The sequence below is a fragment of the Pollachius pollachius genome (assembly GCF_949987615.1).
Source record: "Pollachius pollachius genome assembly, chromosome: 4".
NCBI lineage: Eukaryota > Metazoa > Chordata > Actinopteri > Gadiformes > Gadidae > Pollachius > Pollachius pollachius.
In genome coordinates, this window is record NC_136937.1 from 10,842,586 (window position 1) to 10,865,658 (window position 23,073).

At 47.3% G+C, this 23,073-nt stretch overlaps 2 protein-coding genes across 2 annotated transcripts in view; one reads left to right on the forward strand and one right to left on the reverse strand.

Annotated features, from left to right (window-relative positions):
• wdr70 (WD repeat domain 70) overlaps positions 1-3,850 on the forward strand; it is a 42,462-nt gene extending 38,612 nt beyond the window's left edge. Inside the window, exons 17-18 of the mRNA XM_079735741.1 lie at positions 549-711; positions 3,338-3,850. Of these exons, the coding sequence (XP_079591867.1) occupies positions 549-711; positions 3,338-3,425 (251 nt within the window). The 3' untranslated portion in view covers positions 3,426-3,850. The remainder of the gene's footprint in view (positions 1-548; positions 712-3,337) is intronic.
• A 5,716-nt stretch (positions 3,851-9,566) lies between these two features.
• gdnfa (glial cell derived neurotrophic factor a) lies at positions 9,567-12,977 on the reverse strand (the record flags this gene model as incomplete). Its single annotated transcript, XM_079734614.1, has 2 exons — positions 12,740-12,977; positions 9,567-10,165 (listed from the first exon to the last, which is right to left on the reverse strand). Exons 1-2 carry the CDS (start codon positions 12,957-12,959, stop codon positions 9,567-9,569), a joined length of 819 nt encoding a protein of 272 aa, XP_079590740.1. The 5' UTR covers positions 12,960-12,977.
• Positions 12,978-23,073: the final 10,096 nt, after the last annotated feature.

Genomic DNA, 23,073 nt, shown 5'->3' on the forward strand with positions numbered 1-23,073 from the left:
ACACCTTCAGAATTGCATTTAAGTTCCATGTCCTTACATTTAACTATACCAACAACCAAGAAGTATGTATAAGATGTACAAAGCTGTCTGCAACATCAACAACATTGTATGTGACACACTAGTATATGAATTTAAGCTATGTTCCCGTCACACCCTGCGAATAATGACAAAAGGCACATGGGTCTTTGTGCAATCAAACAGGTTCATAACAACCTGCAGCCTAACAGATATCATATGTCATACATGTATATCCTGGGTTTCCTACATGTTTACCCAAACGTCTCCTCGACTTTCGTTGACTTTGCTACTTATTTGTTTACGTGTGTGTGCGTGTGTGTGCACCTTGATACATGTGTTTGCTTTGTGTGTTCCTGACTGTGGGATTGTATGTATGTGTGCATTGATACGTTAGCTTAGATTTTGTGTGTGCGTGTGTACGTGTGCGTGTGTGCATGCTTACATACGCCTGTGAGGGTGTGTGTGTGTGTGTGTGGGTCTGGCCTGCCACACCGGTGCCTGGCTCTTAACCTGGTGGTCCTCTCTCTCAGGTCGCGGGGGTCGCGTGGCGGCTCACGGGGGCACCCTGTCCTCCTTCATCGTGAAGAACATCGCCCTGGACAAGACGGACGACAGCAACCCACGAGAGGCCATCCTCAGACACGCCAAGGAGGCCTCAGAGAACCCCTATTGGGTGGCCCCCGCCTACTCAAAGTAGGGATCCCCTCAATCGGCTACGCTAACGTTAATGCTAATGCTAACCTTCTTGTCTTAGTCCTTTAACTGAGGCTTCATCCATAGTGACTCGGAAGGAGCCCAGATAGGCTCCATCAAAGAAGCAATTAGGGGTCTTTCGCAAGGGTGCTTGCGGGGTACAGACTGCTGACATGATGGATCGAATGCTAATGCTAACACTAATGCTATTGCTGTTGTCCTGGTCCTTTAACTGAGGCTTCATTCATAGTGACTTGCAGTGTGGTCAGATAGGTTCCATCAAGGAAGCAGTTAGGGGTCGTGCTCAAGGGTGCTAGCGGCGTACAGACTGCTGAGATGGGGGATTGAATGCTAATGCTAAGGTTAATGCTAATGCTGTTGTCTTGGTCATTTAGCTTAGGCTTCATCCATAGTGACTCAGAGGGAGCTCCGATAGGTTCCATAGAGGAACACTCAGAGTTCTTGCTCAATAATACTAGTGGGGTACAGACTGCTGACATGAGGAATCAAACCCAGTACCTTTGCAGCGGTCGTAAAGGTGCAGCCAGATGGGTTGCTGGTGCAGGGATAAGCATAGAGGGTTAGTCTGGGCGGGTCTGGGGAATTGAACCCATGGCCCTTGTGTACATCGTGTGAATCGAACACTCAAACCATGAGACGACTTTCATTCTGCGTCTATCTTCAACACCGTCAGCGCCTACAGTGGGCGTACATGTGTTATCCCAGTCGAGTGCTTGTGTGTTGTCAACTATGCACTGTACACGCATTTGGAAGAGATTCAGTGGTGCATGAAAGTGGTGCATCAAAAATCCAAACCTCTGGCGGTTCGAGTGTGAACGCAGCTCCAAAACAGGAGCGTTCCTCGTACAATAGGGCTGCGCCTGTTGCCCGAGGCAACCTCTTTCATCTGCAGGTGTGGCGGCGTCTCGCCATGTACAGACCTGACCTGAAATAAAAAGGTCACATTTTTTCTGAGGTTGACGTTTCTGCTACTGTGGAGCTGTTTACACCTAGGATGCCCTGATTAGTGATCACACGAGGCTCTAAACCAAAAACGATCGGGCGATTGTAGATACCTTTTGCCTGGCTATAGTACAGACACCAGCTACTGCAAATGTTCAAATCAAAGAGGGTTTTTTTCTTTCTTTTTTCTCGGTTGAGGTATCTCAACATATACATATGTTTTCTCTTTGAGGCGGTTTTTGAATATGTTTTGCTGTGCCTTTAGTTTGTGCTGTTCGGTACTTCAGAGTAGAAAGTAGAGAAGAGGAATGACGTTTTCATGGATCCTGACGATGAAAACGATGTTCTTATTGTGTCTGGCAGAGCGGGTTTATGTTCAATAACTCGGACACCCGTAGACGCCATAAACATATCTTGATAACGATTGCTGTGGTGTAAAACTCCACATGACACAGCATACCATTCTTCACATGTCGCCCAGCCCCAACCACAAGCCTTTTATTAGAGAACAATTCAACAAACTATTATCAATCACTTAAGATGTCCCGACAAAGAAAAGACCACCAATAGGGTCACCACTGTACGGTGAGCAGTTGACCTACCTCTCCATGGACAACAAACCCCCCCCCCCTCCCCTGTCTCCAGGCATTCCGCTCAGATTACATGATTCAGGATTCATTCTGGGTTCCCATGTTAAGCGTATAGACCTGGGTCCTCTGGCTCCAAGCGGCCTGAAGCCGGTCATTAGCAGCACTAATGGGGTCGCTGATGCTCACGGCGGCCGCTGTGGTGTTCAGCGCTGCCCAGCACGCCCGCTCAGCCCTCCCTGTCTCCTAGGGGGGGGGGGGGTGGCGGGCAGTGGTCCCCTTTTTTTTTCCGTCTCTCTGGGTAATTGGTTTTCCCCTGGCGCGCGAACCTAACTTGTCGCCGTGTACACGCACACATATTCACACACACACATATTCACACGCACACATATTCACACAACTATACCTATACGCATATACACGCACGCCTATCACACACACACCTATCACACACACCCATTCCAATATACATGCACACACCTATATACCCGCACGCACACACACCTGTCACACACTCGTATACATGCACACCTATCACACACACACACACCTATCACACACACACGCACCTATCAGACACACACACCTATCACACACACCCACTCCATTATACACGCACGCACACACACCTATCACACACATATAGACACGCGCAAAGACGTTTGTCGTGCGTTGTATATATCGTTTATGGATATTTTAAAACGATCAGCGATGCGCTTGAGGCAGAGCATCGCGTGCTGCTTTCCCAGGTCCTCCCATCGACTGTTCCATCCATAACTCTCCCATGAATAAGTGGTAGGTTCTACTCACTGCTTAACATTCGATTCCCCCACACCCCTGGCTATTATTGGTTTCCATCCAAGGGAAAAACAAGCAGAGCCTGGTTTCCCCTTTGTGTCTCTCATGGTCTGTCCCCCCCCTCTCCCTTACCCCCACCCCCGCCTGTCTCCATATATTATGTTCCGCTGATCCGGAGTGAACCCGTACACACTCGCCGCCATGTATATTGCACAACAGCCAAGTTCAAACAAACAGATCATAAAGCATGACCGTGTGTTAAAATGTGCCCTGGTTAGGACCCAGCCAGAGACCCTGTTCCACGAGGACTCAGAGGAGGACGAGGAGGCCGACAAGGAGCCCGAGTGGAAGAAACGCAAGATCTGAACACAGGCGGACACACGTCGGCCATTTTTATATGTGTTGTTATACGCCTGAGGGTCCATCTCTACGGCTCGGGCTCCGTTAATTGAACGCAAAAGCATTTTCCGTCAGGCGTTTTTGGTGGATCCCATGCGTCGAGTAGAAGATATTGTTTTGATCTAATTTTTGTTACTGGAATATTTTCCTTTTTTTTATTGTCTCTGCCCCCCCGGAATTTGCTGATGCCTCTTTAATGGAGGCCAGATTTTGTGGTCTGTGAGCATTCGACTTTTATGGGCAGTATGGGATACTCCTCAACGTGTTTGCAAATTGAATGTTAGACTTGATATAAAGAGGCCCCAATCTTTTTACAGCGTTGAATAGCAGGTGGGTCATTTGTTTCACATTAAAACCATCTTTTTATAAATATATTTGTTGTGTGATCTTGATCTTGCGGTCTCTGAATGTATTTTTACAGGAGTTTTAAGATGTGTTGATGTATGCAAAAATATTTGCATAAAACGTTTTGCTGCCCAATTACTTCATTTGTAGATAACCGATTCAAATAGTGCATCATTTAAGTGTTACACAAGCAATGGAAATGTCAACATTGTTATTTTCAGTTATTTTTGCAAAATGTAAATATTATTCTACAGGCAAATTGACAAAAGAACGTCATAAATAAGACAAAGTTGAGTTATTAATACTTGACTACCTCAGTCGTCAAAACCCTCTTGTGAAAAATCACATTATTGTCGTGGTCCTACTTTCTCCAACATTTGTCATATGACGTTGCAGTAACCTTATAATTTGGCATATCCGTTATATTCTTTGAATATATGTGTCATGTTGTATATGTGACGTATGAAGTCATTTCTGCTGCGGTTTTGGGTTTCCTTTGAATACTTTGGACTAAAATATCCACGGATATTTCCATGGACAGACAGCCAAAACATACAGATCCCATAACACAAACAGTTTGTGTTCATTGTAAATGCTGGTGGAATCCATTCTCTAGCCATACCAACATAACATAACGTGACACAACAACATGGCCACCTGATTGTTAAACTTGAGGTCTGCTCTGCAATAGCACAACAGGACAACATGTTTGTCAGCTGGTATCCGTCTCGTGCATCGCCCTTCATGGTCGCTTGTTAAAAGTATTTGGATTTTCTAGAATACCAGGAACAGAGAACGTAGAATGGTTAGCGTATCACAGCAATGGTAACCTGGTAATGTGTTTATGAGTGCAGGAGAGACATGGAGGAGGGAAGGTCTGGAAAAAGCTGAGGGTTGACGACTAGGGTAGAAGAAGAAGAAGAATATAGGTCATAGGAGGATCTCATTTTAAGGGTTCAATGGCCAGTTGATGTGGAAATAAAAAACGGAGATTGTTAGAGATTACCACACTTAATTAAACACAAAATCATAAATTTCTGCTTTATAACATCAATATTAAAATAAGTCATACATTTCAAAAGAAGTACCCTTGTCACATCATAAGTGGGTGTGTCCACCCAGATCCATGATGGATCATATTATCAGGCATCATCCAGGTGGACTGAACCAACTGGGAGGCACTTGTGATGTGCACAGATTTCAAAGTATCTCGCAGTAACTTAGAAACTGCACACTTATGGTTAAATAGGACCCTTTAAAAATATATATGAATTATTAAATGAAAAAATAATTTATCAGCAACAAAAATGAGCTGTGCTCCAATTGACTTTGTATTGAGTCATCTAGTAATGAATGTATTTATAGATATGGACCAAATATACAAATATTTGTTCTATTTTGGTACCACCATCAACAGGCCGGTCGGTCTCCTTAGTTCTTAACACGGACGAGCCAAATGGGACTAAAGGTCACCCCAGTTGTTTACCGGCTGACTCATCTCCGTAGGTATTGCACGTTTATACAAATCCCCGGTTGTTGCTTGAACATCTCAACAAGTGGTGTTCCTGTCTCTTCAAAATGTCCAGATACAGAGTATTTTAGGGCAAAGCTTTTCGGGAGCTGCTCAGATTATCTGCCCTGAGGAAAGTTTGCTTTAGAAAGGGAAAGAAATCGCCCGCAGCACCCTTAAAAACAGTGTTGTGATTTCACACAGGGATTAGAGTACTCTGTCGTCTAATCCTGCATCTGCATCTTCCCGTCATGGTGGGTGGGGGTGGAGGTAGTGGGGTATGGAGGAGGAGGTGGTGGTGGTGGTGATGTCGGCAGCTACAGCCACCCCGTGTGTCCGTGCCAACCATAGAATGCTGGAATTATGCGATTAGGCGATGTCATAGTCGACGCAGAACCTGTTATCCCACACCTTGTGAATGAAAGCGAAAGGGTGTGTTCGGGTAGTGCCACAGCGATACTCCTCACCTAAGCCAGCTTGATCTGGCAAATTCAATACGTTTTGATCCCATTGTTTGTTTTTTTAATTCAAATCACTTTCCACCTTTTGAAGTATCTGTTTCGTATCATTGTGAGTCTGTGGATGATTGGTGTGTGTGTATGTGTGTGGCCGTGTTGTCTAAATCTGAGAGCAACATTAATAGATCTGTCATTTGTGTGACAGGCTGTGGGGAAGAAGCAGGCCTGTCACAGGGAACATAAACTAGGGCTTGTAGACACACACTGACAGCATTATGTCAAGAAGCCCCGCTCACTGACTCATCCGGTTCTCGTTGCCGTTTTTTCTTAACAGCCATTTAAACGTTGGCCCCGGGCGCTTCGCTTTACAGCTCAGCGTGGCTTTATGGCCGTCGTTTGTTTACTGTACGACCCTGAGCCCGGGCTCAGCAATCCTCAACAGAGCCCCACTCCATTTAGGAACATGTATTGGAGCCATTCTTGCAGTTCTTTTAATTCACCTCAATTCACATTGTGTTTGCTTTTTTTCTGAACATGCAAGGTTGGGTTTTGGTAAACATTTCTGCCGAGTGGGAAAGGGACTCTCCTCAAGAGATCTAGTTGGACCGCTGGTGATGAGGCCAGAAGACCCAGAAAGAGAGAGACACACACACTCACGTTTAATATAAACAAGTTTAATTCTGTAAAAAGTTATAAAATGAATATAGTACAAAAATAAAGTTTGTTGAGCTTTGGTTCAGTAACACAAAACATAGTCCGACATAATGACAGGTCTGCCGCTGAGGTGCTAAACACAAAACAAGAGTGAAAACGTTGCAGTCCCATTTTATTTTCCCTCCTCCTCCTTCTCCTCCTCCTCCTCCTCTAATGTTTACGCTAAAGACTCTGGTCTCTGCTCCAGTCAGGGCGTGTTTACCTTCGCAATCAAACCCAACAACAAAATGGAGGCGCAATCAACACACGGGAGGATGACAAATGCACAGAGTGAAGCGAATGACAGACAGAGAGAGAGAGGGACAGTGGTCACAAATAGTTCACACACACACACACACACACACACGGACGGACACACACACATTTCTTTTAAGGATGGTATAGGGGTTCCAGAGGGCTGCGAGGGAAGTCTCCTAAATGCACATTGTCATCTGGAAAGGCTTAAGCACGAATCAGTTGTTACAGGGGGACGAGATGATCCAATTGACGAAGTATGCTGTGATAAAAGCAAGAATCCTTTTTTTTAGTGGCGGCAATTCTTTTGTATGTCAGTTTCTGTGTAGTGTTTGGCCTACATTCAGCCTGATATGGTGGATTTGTTCTGTGTATGTGATTGTGTGTGTTGGGGGGGGGGGGGGGGTCGGGGGATTACAGCGTAAAGCTGGCCTGGTTGCTATTGGGTGAACAGAAACCCGGGTCCTTAATCCACACCAACATGGAAGACCTGCCCCAGGGTTCACACTTTTGACTCTGTGTCTTTTTCTCCCTCTTATCCTGAATGTACTTGTTGTTGTTTTCAATCAAAGGGGATTATTTGACGTTGGTTGTGAGGGGATCATTGCCCTCTAGAATAACCCCACTAGGAACAAAAGTACAAAAAATGGTTACAGTTAACCTCAAGAGGGGCCATGGGCTAGATCTTCCTTAAATGGTCCTAGAATCTCTTAAGGTGGCCATCGCCAGTGGGAGTAAAGTTTGTTAATCCTCATGCTGGAGGATCGCTTTCAAATCCCCACCCACCCACCACAGTGCACTACCCACGTCAGGGAGAAAATAAGTGTCTGTCAGAGCGACACACTGGAAACAGGCAATCCAGGGAAAAAAGCTAAACAACAGGAAACAACCGGTAACCACTACAAAGCCTTGGACTGAGACCTGGCACAGAGCCCGAGTCTGGAGGGTTCAGGGGATGTGTTCAGGAGTCTGACACTAGCAGCGTGCTTCTGCTCTGCTCCTGGCTCACCAGAGGACAATGGAGCACCGGAAGTACTCTCTCTCTACATCGTCGCAAAACGATCATGTGTCACACTAAAGGATCACTGTGAAGCATGTCTACTGTCACAACTGCAGGTTTTATGTTGATGTTGTTACAGTGGATAAAACCTTGATTTGGTACTGTTGACCACGGATTCGACTATTGTATAAATATAATAAAGGCTTTTCTAAGTTAGACTAGTGTTGTCGTGGAGTTGTTTTCTAACCGAGCCCAGAGGCAGGTATGGCTGTATTTATGTGTTGGTTTGTAAACAGATGAATCTGACATGCGACGGTTTGGCGAGGTGGTTCTGGCTGTAAACCGTAAGCGTGTGACTCATCGCTCCCAGCCTGCGACGGCTCTCTCTCTGTAGTCTGGCATTCTGGTCCCAGTCAGGGACGACAAGGTGAACCGTCAAAAAATAAGACTCACGACATCTGCCATCCCTCTGCAACACGGTGTAAAAAAGCGAGAACTAAGATAGTCTATTGGAAAAAAAAATCGTTGTATTGGTCCATTGCTTTCTATGTCTCTCTCGCTCTCTCTCTCTCTTTCTCTCTTTCCCTCGCTCCCCTCTCTCTCACTCTAACTCTGAATAATTCCACAATGTTCTTGGAATCGGCAAACGGATGTGGATTATTTAGGATATCGCGGAATTGTGTGAACTCGGGTTGGAACAGTGTGCGTTACTGTGGCGTTTGAGTTTGATGAGCTGTGGCTGTACCTATGTGCTGCTTCCTCTCTGCGGGACGCCCCCCCCCCCTTAAATATACGGTTCACTTTGGCACTATCAAGGACAGAACAAAAGCCGTTTTAAATAAATAAGAAAACTGAACAAAACAAAAAAACATTTCTTTCATACAATGGATTGCAATAAATATCAATAAGTTAATTTCGTATTAATAAATACATCTCTTACATATATTCCATTTATGTGTTTTTTTCGGATTTTACATAGACGTGTTTTTGCACCAAGAAAAAAAAATGTCTTCGCTTGAAATGTGTGGAAATACTCGTCCCTTGGTCCTGGGGTTGTAAAAGGGTCTACATCCAGGTTTTTGCAGTGGAAAGGGAATTGGACTGCAGTTCAACTTCTTTCTGTCAATCTCAGGGTCACTCTCCTCTGTCTCCGTGCCTCCAGAGAGTTCGGAGCCCAAGACATGAAAAATCGATGTTCCTGGGAAAAACGAATGTTCCCAGAGCAAATACTGGCATCGCTGGCCAACTTTCTCACAGTAGAGCCTCCGCTTCAGTCTTGCCTTCAGTTAAGAAAGGACACTCTGTATATATAATAGCGACATATCTGCAAACGGATATAACCCACCTGTGTCGGTTTGCCGTTTGAAACCAAGAAACAAATGTTTTTTTTTAGTTAGGTCACCTTCACGAAATTCTCATCTCTACTCTGAAAGGAAACACTACAATCCCCTTCTCTTTGCAGGCTTGCTACGTCATCGTTCAAGATGAAGCATGTGATGTCATTCGTCGGGTATACGCTTACCCACGACATACCCAAGATTCTCCTCTTGAGCGGACCTGCCAGAGCGATCCACAGAGAAAGCCGGACACCTCTCTCGTCGGCTCGCATATCGATCGTGCATCGCCATGTGGCTGAAGGTTCTTTTTGGATATAGCAGCTGTTTTGTGACGTCTCGTGACTTTTGACATCAGCCATGGCTCGTGATGTGACTCTCTCGCGATGTGACTCTCTCGCAATGTCAGTCTCTCGAGATGTCAGTCTCTCGCGATGTGAGTCTCTTGCCGCACACCGGCCCTTTAACCCCGACCCCCTCCCCCAACCCCCCCCCCCCCCCCCCCCCCCCCCCTCAGACGCAGGCGCACCTCCTCGCCGAGTGCTTCTTGAGCGTGTGGTACACCACGTCGTCGTCCAGGAAGGACAGGTCGTCGTCAAAGGCGACGGGGCGGCAGCAGGTCCGCGACGGCGCCTCCTTGTCCAGCTTCCTGTTGTGCGTGAGGTTGTTGAGGATCTTATCGTAGTTGGTCTCCGCCTCCACACATGGCCCGCTGCAGTAGCGGAAGATGAGCTCCTCTTTGGTGCGGTAGCCCAGCCCCAGGTCCGTGACGTTGAGGTGCACCTCCTTCAGCAGGCAGCCGCGCGTCGTCACGGCGATGCTGTCCTTGGGCTTCTCCGAGCGGCCGCCCTTACCGCCGCGACCCCCGTTCCGCCCGCGACCTTTCCTCTTGTCCCTGTGTCCTCCTCCTCCTCCTCCTCCTCTTTCTCCTCCATAGCCATCTCCTCCTCTTTCTCCTCCTGTGTTTGCTGCTCCCCTCTGTCTCGCCTGCTGCTCCCTCCTTCCCCGCATCTCCGCGCCCGTCTCGGAAGACCGCCGGAGTCGGCCGATGGTGGCTTCGATAAAATCCATTACGTCATCGAACTGCTCCGGGTAAGGGTCTGCAATGTCATCTGGAAGAGGGAAGAGGAAGAGGAGAGAGAGAGATTGAGTAACAATGACACACTTCGAAACATGATGTGATTATTATGCAAATCCTGAAAGGGAGCCAATACCAACAGTATGAGTGTACGGGAAGTCGCAGAAGCCAAGACTCGTGGAGCATTTACACTCTCGCCAGATCCGTTTGTCAAAGGGGTGAGTCAACCACGGCCGTCGTTCATATATCTCAACGGGGTCTTAAATAATTGTTTTCTTTTATGATCCCAGCTGGATTGATCGTACAAAAGACATCGGAGAATGAAGAGCATTGAAAACATCGAGGAGTCGCTCTGCTGTCCAGACTGAGAACCCTGAACCTGAGCGCCCTGCCCTCTGGTGTGGTGGGAACGTTAAGGACCCACTGGTGTCTTTGATCCTCCTGCATTACACTCTGATTCAATTACTGCCTAATTCCCCTTCTGGTCCGCCGTTTTGAACACCGAACGGACGGCCTGGCACCAATCAGCCATCGCTGCAAGCGTCACAAAGTACTAATGAAAAATGACTGAAAGGAAAACAGTCATTAGGTAACCAAAGGGCACCCGGGCCCATGGGTTTTTGTGTGTGGCATGCTCTGTGCGTGTTCGCTCGCATGCAATGCCTCATGCACACATGCAATGCAATCTCACATGCAAATCAATGGCCCGTGATCCATTTTTTTTTATGTTTGCGTGTACATTCGAATGCCTGCGTGTGTGTTACCGTATTTATGCATCTAGTCCTTTCAAAAGTGTGTCAAGTAGTTTAGGTGGTGGTGTCTGGTAGGTGTAGGTATCTGTAACCCTGCTCCTCGCTCTCTCTCTCCCTAGCTCTCTCCCCCGCCATCCTTCTGGCAGTGTCACCTATATATTGATACTAGTGTATCAAATTAACCTGGGCTAATCTGTGTAGACAACACTGCCACCCCCCCCATTCCCTTTGATTTAGACCGCTCTCGTTCTCTCCTGTCAGATGAATGTTGTGCGATGGCTATAGTTGCTATAGCTGCTCACACACTAATCCAGCGGTCCTACTCTGTTTAAGGAGAACTTCAGGGGGTAGATAGCACATTTATAACGTCAACTACTTCTTGCCAAGTGACTGTTGATTGCTAATGTGATTGGTCGAATATATAAAGCTAGATATAAGCTAGTCTGTCATCATAATTCAGATGTTGATCTGGACTTTCATACTTTAGATATTAATCTAAAGTATGACTACTCACACAGTAACCAGATTGTTCTAATGACAGGACAATATCATACAATCTTTTTGTAAACAATATCAATGTCCCTTTTCCTCGTCACTCACATTTTTTTCCTCGTCACTCATAGTTTTGCAACAATATTGATAACCAGCATGCCAAAATACCATAGAAAAAAATACACAATCCTTGTCTTTCCATTTTAGCGGTAATATATTCCTGTTCACTGCACATTCTTCCCTGCCTTGGCCCCTGAGAAACTCTAGCCGGCGGATAGTTTATAACTGAAGAACAGGCTCTGTATCTTTCCGTTGACACGCCGCGCAACACAAGGAAAAAACACACACACCAACGGAGCCACAGCTCCCATTGAGCGGCAGTGTTGTTTACACCGCGGTGCATAGTTAATGGTCTAAGGTTACAGGAACAGTAAGGGATGGGGACTGGGGGACCGGGAGAGGTGGGGAGGGGGGTGCGAGGACACCACGGTTGAGCGGTGTACGAGGCCGGAGGGAACGCGGTTGTTTTAACCGTTGTCCCGTTGCTTATCTGTCCCGCTGAGCGTGGTGGCTTGCCGACACGGTCTCACACCAGAGTCAAACAAAGAGGAGGATTCCTCGCGTCTGTCGCGGTTCAAACTGAACATAAACACACTGGAGGGCTCGCCCCCCCCCCCCCCCCCCCCCAAATCTACTCTGAGATTCCAGTCATCTGGTTCAGATTGCTTCATCTAATTTCTAACTTGGTTAGAATTTCCCCCCCTTTACCCCACCACCAATTCTACTTCCCCCATCCCCCCCACCCTACCCAGACGCTCATTCATCAATCTGGAGAACGGAGGAGAGGGACGAGAGAATCCTGGGTCTCCAACGGCAACAGAGGCCGAGGGGAGCTAACATAAACAATGCGACGGGAGCTCTTCATCGCAGACAGGAGGTGCCGCTCTCTCTCCCTCCCCTCCTCTCCCTCTCCCACTCTCTCCCCCCTCTCTCTCCCCCTCTGTCTCAAGGCTCCTGAAACACGACTGAGAGCCTCGTGCCCTCCGGCACTGTGGTGCTCAGCGCTTGATAAGGGCCCCGTCCTGAGTGAGGGCCCTTATCGCTGACCCCCAGTGGCCCCATCAATGTAATAAAGAGCTCATCTTCATTATGTAATGTGAAAAGCTTCCAAGAAAGCCATGACACTCAAAAAGTCCCGATGAGCGTTTTATCAAACAATGAGGAACCTCAATACCCTCTGATCTGCTTCACTTGTATTTGACACAATTGAAGCCGGCCGCCCTCCCCCCCTCCCCCTCTCTCTCTAGCACGCCATACAGGGGAACACAAAGCCAATGTCTAAAAGACCCTCACGGTAGCCTTACACTGCTCCTCCACGGACATCCCCTGGAGGCGACGGTCTTTGGGGGGGAATTCCGGTTTGTCCTCCTCCTCGTCCTCCTGCTCCAGGGAAGGGGCCAGGGAGTCGCTGTGGCTACTGGGGAAATAGGGCTTCTTGGCTGGGTGAAGGTTTCGGTAGAGGGGCCTTGCGGAGACTGAGCTCAGGAGCAACAAACACATTGCCAACGCGTCCCATAACTTCATCTTAGACTCGGTTCCTATAAAGGAATCTGCAAGAAAGAGGGGAAGAGAGACAGGATGAGTGATGGGTCAGTGTGTCGAGAGGGAAATAAACAAGACAATAGAATAAGGGGGGGGGGGGGGGAGGTAATAAAATGCAGAAACACACACGATGGAGACATCTTCAAATGCTTTTAGAAGATGAGAAAGAAGATGAAACTAATTGGATTGCGTAATGTAAACAATGCAAATTGAACTTTATAGTCTCCAGCCGGCTTAGCAGACGATGTATTGCAACAACACGCAGTGGTTTGGGACAGTCTGTTATTAGGTGAAGCGCTAACTTTGCATCATTCTTTTCTGGCATGTTGCGGTTGGGATTTTGGTTTAGAGCTGAACTATTCAATAAATGCCAACAAGCAAGGACGCAACCTATGCGTAACGCGGTTGTTTATGGGAACATGTTTAAACAAAAGAAAATAAATGTGCCCTTTTATTAAAATCTATTTAGATAACTAATACGTCTCGTTGTAGTTAAGTATCACACGTAGTATGTGTTTGAGGAGCGTTTGAGGAGTTGTGCTACAGCAAGGAGAAACGGCAGTTTCAGGGTGCGCCTTGACGCGGAGCATTCGTTGGAAAAAGCGAGCACCAAAGTGCACTGGCAACAATAGACTAAATACAAGTGAGTTGGCCAGATGGTAATTCCCAATGCTTACGTGACTATACTTAATGCCATGTTGAGTCTGCAGCAAAGCCAAACATTCCCGCATGCATAACTACTGGAATTAAACATTGTTTAACCGCCTTCATGCAAAGTGGAGTTATTGAAACGAACTTCCCAATGTAAAAAAAAGAAAACGTATTTTAATTAAAACAAGATAGGCCTTACTTCATTTAATATCAGGTTGACACTTAGTCCATCGCAGATAAATGCGATGTGTTATGTCTTAATACACCAACATTGCGAATGCCTTTCGTACTAACCTTAAATAGGGTCCATGCAGACCTGCAAACACTTTGCGGCTTTTCGTCAAATCCAAATGGAAGAATAGCCACATTTAACGTCCCAAGCTTAGTCCACTATACCAATGGTTTTCTTGTTGTTGTTGTTGTTGTTGTTGTTGTTGACAGTTGATAGTTCTTCAAACAGTTAGGCCCACTGGTATTATTTGGGATTCACTTCACACTTCACAAAATCATGAATCGTTTCCAGAAACGCATGGAAAACCAGGTCTAGGAGGAAGGTAGCGCACCACGCGTCCTCTGCGCACCGTGGAGTCCAAAGGTGGCCGAGACGCTCTGGGGGAACGGGTCGCAGTCGCCGATGAATTGGATGCTACGTTTCCACGCTGGAAACCCGAGGAAGCTCCACCATATCCAACGCAGACGACAAGTCAAATGAAGACATCAGTGTTTCCTCCACCGCACACGCGTCGCCGCACAGGCAGCGATGCGCAAAAAAGAAAACCCCCAAAAACGGCGACAGAAACGGAACGACTCTTTCAGGGGGGGGGGGGGGGGGGGGGGGGCTGTGAGCTACTTGCGTGTCGTCTCTTTAACTTTAACAAAAAAGGTCCGTTATATCCACAGCAGGGAGGGGGCCACTGACTGGACTCAACGTCAACTGCGCCGCGCGTAAATGTTCATAATCGCCAGAATTTCACATAACCTGGATATCGTAACCAAAACAACCGTAGGTTTTTATTCTCCATTTTCTTCCGTTACCAAAATGTGACCCCCCCCCAAAAAAAGTATGATAGTAGTTTCCACGTGAGCGGGTCCTTATACTTTGGACAGCTTTGCAGATGCTCCACTGTGCTCTGCGCGTAACACCATAGCGCGGGCAGGAGGCGGCCGGACGGGATTTATAGTCAAGTGCGCGCTGACGTCTCGGAGCCCCGCCCCCTCTTTCTCGACCCCTGCAAAAAAAAAACACCCAAGTGGGCCTTACACACACACACACACACACACACACACACACACACACACACACACACACACACACACACACACACACACACACACACAACAGTCCCTCTAAAGCACCCTTGGCGCCCCGTTTGGAAGGGGGTGCAGTTTGGAGATGTCTTGAGGATTATGTCACACTTCTGATGTCCTCGGATTAGGTGTCAGTATGCGGAAGGCGACTTTGGGAGATGATCTGTTGTGAAGCATGTTTTCTAGCGCACCCATCCCTCGCGTAAGGCGCGGGAGGGGTGAGGGTGGAAGCGCGCGCGTACAGCACGGGAGGGAGTTGTGGAGGGGAGGGGGGGTGTCGGGTTCCGTCTGGTGGTTACACACCCGTCTCAAATTAGGACGCGCGCGAGCCGCATCTTTATTTACTTCACAACACATTTTCTTACGGGAGTACCGCGTGCCAAGGCACGGCACGCGGCGTTCGCGGGGTTTGCAGTTGGGGTGGGGGGGGGGGGGGGTGTATCGACCCTCTGTCATTGGGCCCCTTGACAAAATAACCAGCCAATAACCAGCCTGCATGGACCACCAAACTCTTCTGTGATTTGATTGACATGCCCAACCTCCCGTGGGGGGAGGAAGGGGTCCACCTGGGCCGTCTTGATTGTTTCAAGAATTCCAATCGCGTGCGCTCATAAACAACACGCGACGTCCTCCCCTTGATCGGAGCGCCTCGCTCTAGTAAGGGAAAGAAAAAAGGAATCCAGTTGATTTTTTTTTTTTTTACCTTTTTCTGCTGGACTGTTAAAAAGCAGGACGAGCGTGACACCTTTAATCCTCACGGGCTCGGGGCTCGAATGAACTGCGCTTCCACGAATGAAGCTTCGTGTTAAAACAAGTGTTCATACTTCTGTGGGCCCTACCCCTATGAGAGCCTCCGCCTGGTGTAGCCTCCACCTTGTGTTTTGGCGAGACAGGTTTTTACTAACGCGTCTGCAGAGTATTGGGTAAGCAGGTTGTTGTTTTTTCACATATCTCCGTAGTATCAAAAGGTCAGGGTTACTACGAGGATTGGACTCTCCTGAGTGACGTGTTCACCGTCATCTGTTTTTGGGATGTCACCGAAATCCTTCTTTCTTCTTGGATGCGTTTGTATCTTCGAAAAAAGAGCTGGTTTATTATTGTTTTTTCCGTTCATGCAAATTCATTCTTCAGATTCCTCAATTCATGTTTTATTTGATTGATGCATCAGGGATGTTATCGTTATTTTTAATTGTCAAGTTAAGGATGACACAATCACACACTATTGAAATGCTTAGTAGCTCAGGTTTTTATGGGGAGAGATCGGATAGCATGGGGACATAAAGTGATATCACATTAAACAGAAACACTGTCATGTGTTTTGGAGCACAACCCCATCACCGCATCAAAGGAAAGGGTCTGACGGCAGAGGGGCTTCTGGGAGTGTGAGTCTTTATATTCAGGCAGTTAGTCATGACCTTTAACCATATGAAGAGACAGTGAGTGCGATTCTGTCCGTTATTAGTCATGCACTCTTTATCTGCTTGTGGTTAAGTTTGATCTGTTATTTTCCACTTTTTAAAATAGACACATACTGCTTCATTCAGTTTCTCTTTCCATATCTAACTTTTTAATCCTGATTTCCCACATGACAGTTCTATGGAATGGACAATGTCCCTACAATGAGGCGTTTATCCATCGTCATATCATCTCATTCATTAACCTTCAATAAACATGTATTATCTTGTTGCTGATCCTTCTGCGATCATGCATGACATAACTTTACTACACATTTGTTTTGGAAAGGAATCAAGGTAATGTCAGACTAAGTAGACACATTCTACACACGCACACAAACACACACACACACACACCCACACACACAAACACACTCAAACCGTGAACTATTGCAATTCATGGTTTAAAATAAACACTGTCCATCAGCCTCACGCATATAACCTCACTGAAATAGTGACACATTTTTTTTTTCCACTTTATTGTATCTGATGGTGTGACGCTCAGAGGCTCAATAACCCTCCACTCTGTAAGACACAAGATGTCTTTGTTCACCATGGGACCACCACTCTGTGGTGTCACCATCCTCTCTCTGTGACTGCCACAGGTCAGAGGTCATATTGCTCACCAAAATTATCACCAATTTAGTGTGAGAAAGGGACTCCACACATGCATGCACACGTGCATGCATTAACTCTCACACACACACACACACACACACACACACACACACACATAAATGCGTTCATTAAAGTACGCAAAACCAAAAAAGAATGACTCAACACACACACACACACACACACACGCACACACACACACACACGCAGACACACACACACACACACACACACACACACACACACACACACGTCACCCTACTTCACACCTGAGCTCAGTGGCCTACTACTATAGTGTCTTAACATCAAATATTTATTGGTTTGGTGCGGTGTAACGTGAGTAAGATGAATGAATCACCAGCAGCAGCAGCGGCGGTGTCACACGTTAGGGGAAAAGACGAGTCACTCCGTTAATTACCCCCGTGCTAACGAAGAGACAGCCGCCATTGTTGGGGAAGGGCCCCTCTCTCTTTGACTCTCAAATGAGCTGTTCTGCTTAATGCCTTTTTTTAAATGCCAAATTAACTACATTTTTAATAATGATAATATATATATAGATTTTTTTTTTGGAGTACATATGAATACTCATATGGTGAACATAGTGAGTTTAACTACAGTTCATATTTGATGTACATTGTGAATTAATTTTGGAGATAGATACTTTAAATGAATTGTAGGTTAGTTGAAAGCATGCATATTTGAGGTGCATAGTAAAATACAATCTTTTGGAGGCATATGTATATCGTTATTTTATTGACAGTGTATATTTCAGGTATATAGTCAAATACTTACTTTTGGAGATATATTCTTTGCGTATATCATTAGTTCATTGACAGTATATATATATATAGGTATATAGTAAAATACAGTGCCTATAAACGTGCATTCCTAGTGTCTGTCTACTGTCTTTCTAGTCTATGTCTTGGGTTTTTATAAACCACCATGAAAGTATTTTTTTATACCTTTATTATGATGATTAATGAATGCCTCTTTTGAGAAATTTGTGCTATGTTTATAGTGAATAGATTAAGAGATACAGATAAAATAAGACTGGAAACTAGGTAAAAAATGAACATGCAATATGATGACTACAGGACGAATTGCTTCAATGTAAACTTGGTGTCAGATGGAATCAGTCATAAAATAGATGTATTAATAACCACATCCATGGAATGCAATTCAATGACACTATTTCAAAAAACTCGCATAACTTAACTCTAGATGTTATTATTATAACTTTTTAAAATCTGTCATAGAAATAGGACAATCCTTAACATGTATAGAAATTGCCTTCAAGTAAGGGACAAGAGGGACTCACGCTGTTTAAAGACATTGTAGAAATACTTTTTATACCAGCAGTATGGTCATGCGGTTCTTCATATATTTTTGATACGTTGTTGGTGCAAACAGATATATTGTGTAATCCCTACACCGTCATTCCTCGCTACATTTGTTCAAACAAATTTGAACAAAATCACTAATGAATCAAGTTCTATGTACATTCCAACAGCCTATCATTTTTAAGGTACTACAGTCATTTAGATTTCTGTGTTTTTACACAGTGTCCAAATGGCACTGCCCTGCATCCGCCTTGGCACGTCGGTTGGGACTCGCAGGGGCCGCAGGTAATAGTCAGCACAAACAGGGCCGCGCTCGGCACAGCATAGCTCTCATCCGATCCATTAGGACATGCTAGAATTCAGAAGTGGTGGCGTGCCAGACGCCGGGGCAGCGCGGCATCCAGAGCAGAGGCTCCTTGTGACCGCTCCAACGCTCGCATGCCACAGGAGGATTTGTTGGCCCGCGTGTTCGCAGAGATTCTCGTCTGTTTGTACGCATAGGTGTGTGTGCGTGCGTGTGTGTGCGCAATTGTGTGCACGTGTGTGTATGTGTTTGTTTTGTGTTTGTGTCTGTGTGTGTCTGTGTGTATGTGTGTGCACAGATGTATGTGTGTGTGTGTGTATGTATGTGTGTGTGTGTGTGTTTGTGTGCATGTGCGCATTTCTGTGCACGTGTGTGTGTATGTGTTTGTTTTTGGGTGTGGGTGTGTGTGAGTGAGTGTGTTCACATGGTTGTGTGTGTAAATGGGCACACATAGTATCAGAGTGCAGGCCGGACTATGACACTGTTATAAATAGAAGGGAGGAAGCTAGGAAGGTTAAATCCGCTAAACATAGAGCTGCAATGTATTGATGGGACGCCATTTCCTGACCCTGTTCTACATTAATGTCTTCTATCTCAGAATGCTTTCCTGTCATTACTAATGTTTCTCTGCTCAGAATAATGCGTGTGAAATTCTGATTCCTTTGCAGCCCATGCCTCAGTTACAACCACATTTAGCTAGCAATGCATTTTTTTGTGATGTATATGTGGTGTTTGTTAAAATTTGGGAAATCCCACGATGTGTATAAAGCATCAGCTGCTGTTGGCTGGCCGGCTCTCCATCAGGGACCTGAAAGCGTCTGTTGCTAGGTCGTTTCTAAGGCCCGTCCTAGTGGATTGAGTAGACGGTATCATTTTTGTTTTAATCAACAGACATTATTAGGTATAAGTCAGACCCCATCTGAGTTATATCAGGTGCCCTGGAATACAAATAACAAAAAATGATCTATTCGTAAATTGCCTAACAATACGATTACATCTTGATTTTATATTTTGAATTGTCGGTAATCGTGATATAATCGCGGGCATAATAATTACACTAAGACTGTAGTGACTCTTGCTTGTGGGGCTCATTCCTTAAATCATCACTGCTGTGCCAACAATGATGGTAAAGCACACCCTCGGGTGTAACCGGCCTGTGGCGGAAGTCCGACACAGAAGCCGGGCTGTACCTGTTGGCAATCTGTAGGGGAATTCGAACAGCGAGGTGTGATCGTGTTATCGATAAAGATCAAATGTAAAACAACTCCCCTCTTTTTCCCTTCTCACGCTCCCTGCTACTTATAGAGCGGGCTTTTATTTTGAAGTCTCCGAGGTCGACCACAGTGTGGGAGAACAGAACCGAACAGGTTATTGCTCAAGGGTAAATTATCACCCCCGCGGATCCAAACGAGAACCACTAAATCTCTCTCTCTCTCTCTCTCTCTCTCTCTGTCTCTCTCTCTCTCTCTCTCCCTCTCTCTCTCTCTCGCCCGCCTGCCCGACCCACGGTCCGATGACTTCATTGGTCCCTGCGATAAATAACAAAAAAAGAAGCTTAGCTCCAAACGAGCGGTGATGCCCTATGGGCTTTATTCCCCGGTAGAAAGCATCTGCATGTGAGTGACAGCTCAAAGGAGCGGAGGCGGTGGGAGGCCTGGGGAGGGGAGAGGGTAGGGGCTGTCAAAGATGAGGTGAGTCGATACAGTTCTGTACGGGAGATGCTTCAGTGGATGCTTTGGCCGTGGCCCAGGCTGCTGTGTTCAGCTGTCTGCATGACCAAACTTGGGAGCGAAGGCGGAGATTCCGGGGGGCCCGCTGAGTCCTGGCCAGGGCGCGTATTTAAGTGTGCGAAGGGGTTTGGGTGACCCGGGTTTTAACGGGTCACACAAGCTTCCATCGTGGGGGGCTGGTGTATATACCGACCCGGTCGCAGGCGTTGGCTGTAGGGACGGTCGCACACACACGCAAACATAACCACACGCACAATCGCACTCGTGCAACGGTACGCGTGCAAACACACAATCGCACAACTGTACTGATGCAACCGCATGCATGCAAACACACAATAGCACAACCGCACTCGTGCAACCGCACACATCCAAACACACACACACGCGCACACACGCATACACACACACACACACACACACACACACACACACACACACACACAAGCATACAGTATTGTGTGTAAGGAACCCAACACATGGGCCGGTGGTGTGGTAAGGCTGGTACAGAGGGCCCAAGGTTGTAGGACGTACCCTAGCTCATCCGCTCCTTTTGGACAGAGCTGTCCGTAGGCTACCTGGGAACGGCTCCGCTGATCCACTAGACTCAGCAGCTGTCGTGGGACGATGATCCGCTGAGCGAGCAGGAGCGAGCAAACCCCCCAGCCCCTCTCCCCCCCATGGTGTCACAGCATCCCACTGCGGGCTTCTTCAGTCAAAGAACATCCCTTCTCCTCCTCCTCCTCCTCCTCCCCCCCGCCTGCCCCCCCTTTCCTCCTCCACCTCCTTATCCTCTTCTTTTTTTGTTCTCCTCCTCCTCCCCCTCCCTTCTCCTTCTTCTCCTCCTTCTTCTTTTCCTTCTTCTCCACCTCCCCCTTCCCCTCCACCACCTCCTCCACCTCCTCCATCTCCTTCCCCCTCCTCCACCTCCCCTTCCATCTTCTCCTCATCCTCCTTCTCCATCCCCCCCTCCCCCTCTTCCCCTCTTCCTCCTCCTCCTCCTCCTCCTCCTCCTCAACCTCCGACTGGGAGTCAACCCCTGACTCTCAGACTTCCGAAGGGGAGCCAGAGACGACTCTACACCGGCTCTGTGGTCTGTCGGGGTCCTTGTGCAGACAGCCCAGAGGGACAGTGGAGCGGGCCCCGTGTTGACGGAGCTGCCGCTTGACTTTCACTGCGCTCCCTGTCCCGCCGCCAACGGTGCAACAAGGTCGTACTAATTGGGGGAGGAAGTGCCGGGGATGTTTCTCCTGGAGGGACGGGGACTGGGGGGGGGGTCGATCAGGATGAGGAGGAGGATGGGAGGGATCCGGTGTCCACGCTCTAGTTGTTGGTTGTAATCCAGCGTAGTGTGTGTGTGTGTGTGTGTGTGTGTGTGTGTGTGTGTGTGTGTGTGTGTGTGTGTGTTATGGGGGGGAGAGAGATGTGGGTAGTCAGAGCACACCACACCCTTGAATTCGGTTGCCCGGTGTTGTAAGACCTGTTAACTCTATACTTCCCCCCCCCCCAACACACACACACACACACACACTCACAAACACACACAAACACACACACAAAAACACACACCTGTCACCTGCGTTGTGAGATGTTAATAGACATGTTACAGGGCCTTGGGTTCACGGGGGGTGAGGTTCCGTTCAGCCTGAGATCAGGAAGTTTAGCGGGCAGACAGCTGAGCCGGCCACCTGATGGGTCCATGTCAACCGCTCACACAAACCCACCCGCAGAGACGCTCCCGTGTGGGTGGGTGGGTGAGATGCGCACGCACGCACGCACGCACATAAACACACACACACAGACACATACAGACACACACACACACACACACACACAAACAAACAACAAAATGCATGAAAATGCAAATAAGCACACACAAGCAGGGACATGCACATACATACACACCCATTCCCGCACACAGTCATACAAGATGACACACACGAACACACACACAAGCACAGACAAACACAGGCAAACACACATTCAGGGGCACACATACGGACACACATGCACACACACACACACGCGTGCAAACACACACTAACACAGAAAGAAACGCAAACACACATTCAGGGGCACACACATACACACACACACAGGGGCACAAGCTGACACACACACACACACACACACACACACACACACACACGCACAGATAATTGCACGTGCACACTCACACCCCCACACTAAATCACACAGCACATATCGGGCTGCCTGTCAGTTGGACCCAGAGGATATGATGTCTCTCAGATCAGAGCCGCGGGGCCACTTTGATGTCAACAACATGACACCGATGTCCCGCTTTAATGGAACACATCAATAATACCCACGGTACAACATGAATAGCACACACGCCTTCCCGCTTCCTGTTTAGCTCACGAAAAACAGGTTCACAAACGGTAACCCAAGCCACCCAAAGGGGACAATGTCTCCCTTTTCGACGCTCGGGCCAATAGGACTCCGGCCTGGCCCGTGAGAGGCGGGCGGCGTTGGCGGGGTTGTTTACAGACGGCCGTTGAGGCGGATACAGGGCAGTGCCAACGAGACAGCTCATTGTCCCTCTCCGCCGCCGCTAAATAAGCCATGACATGAGTCTGACACCCCACTCGAGGTCGGCACTGTTGTTTGTGTTGCCGAGAAACGCCAGCGTCGGGTGCGTCTCCCTTACGCCCACGTCGTAGTCAACATTGTCCCCGG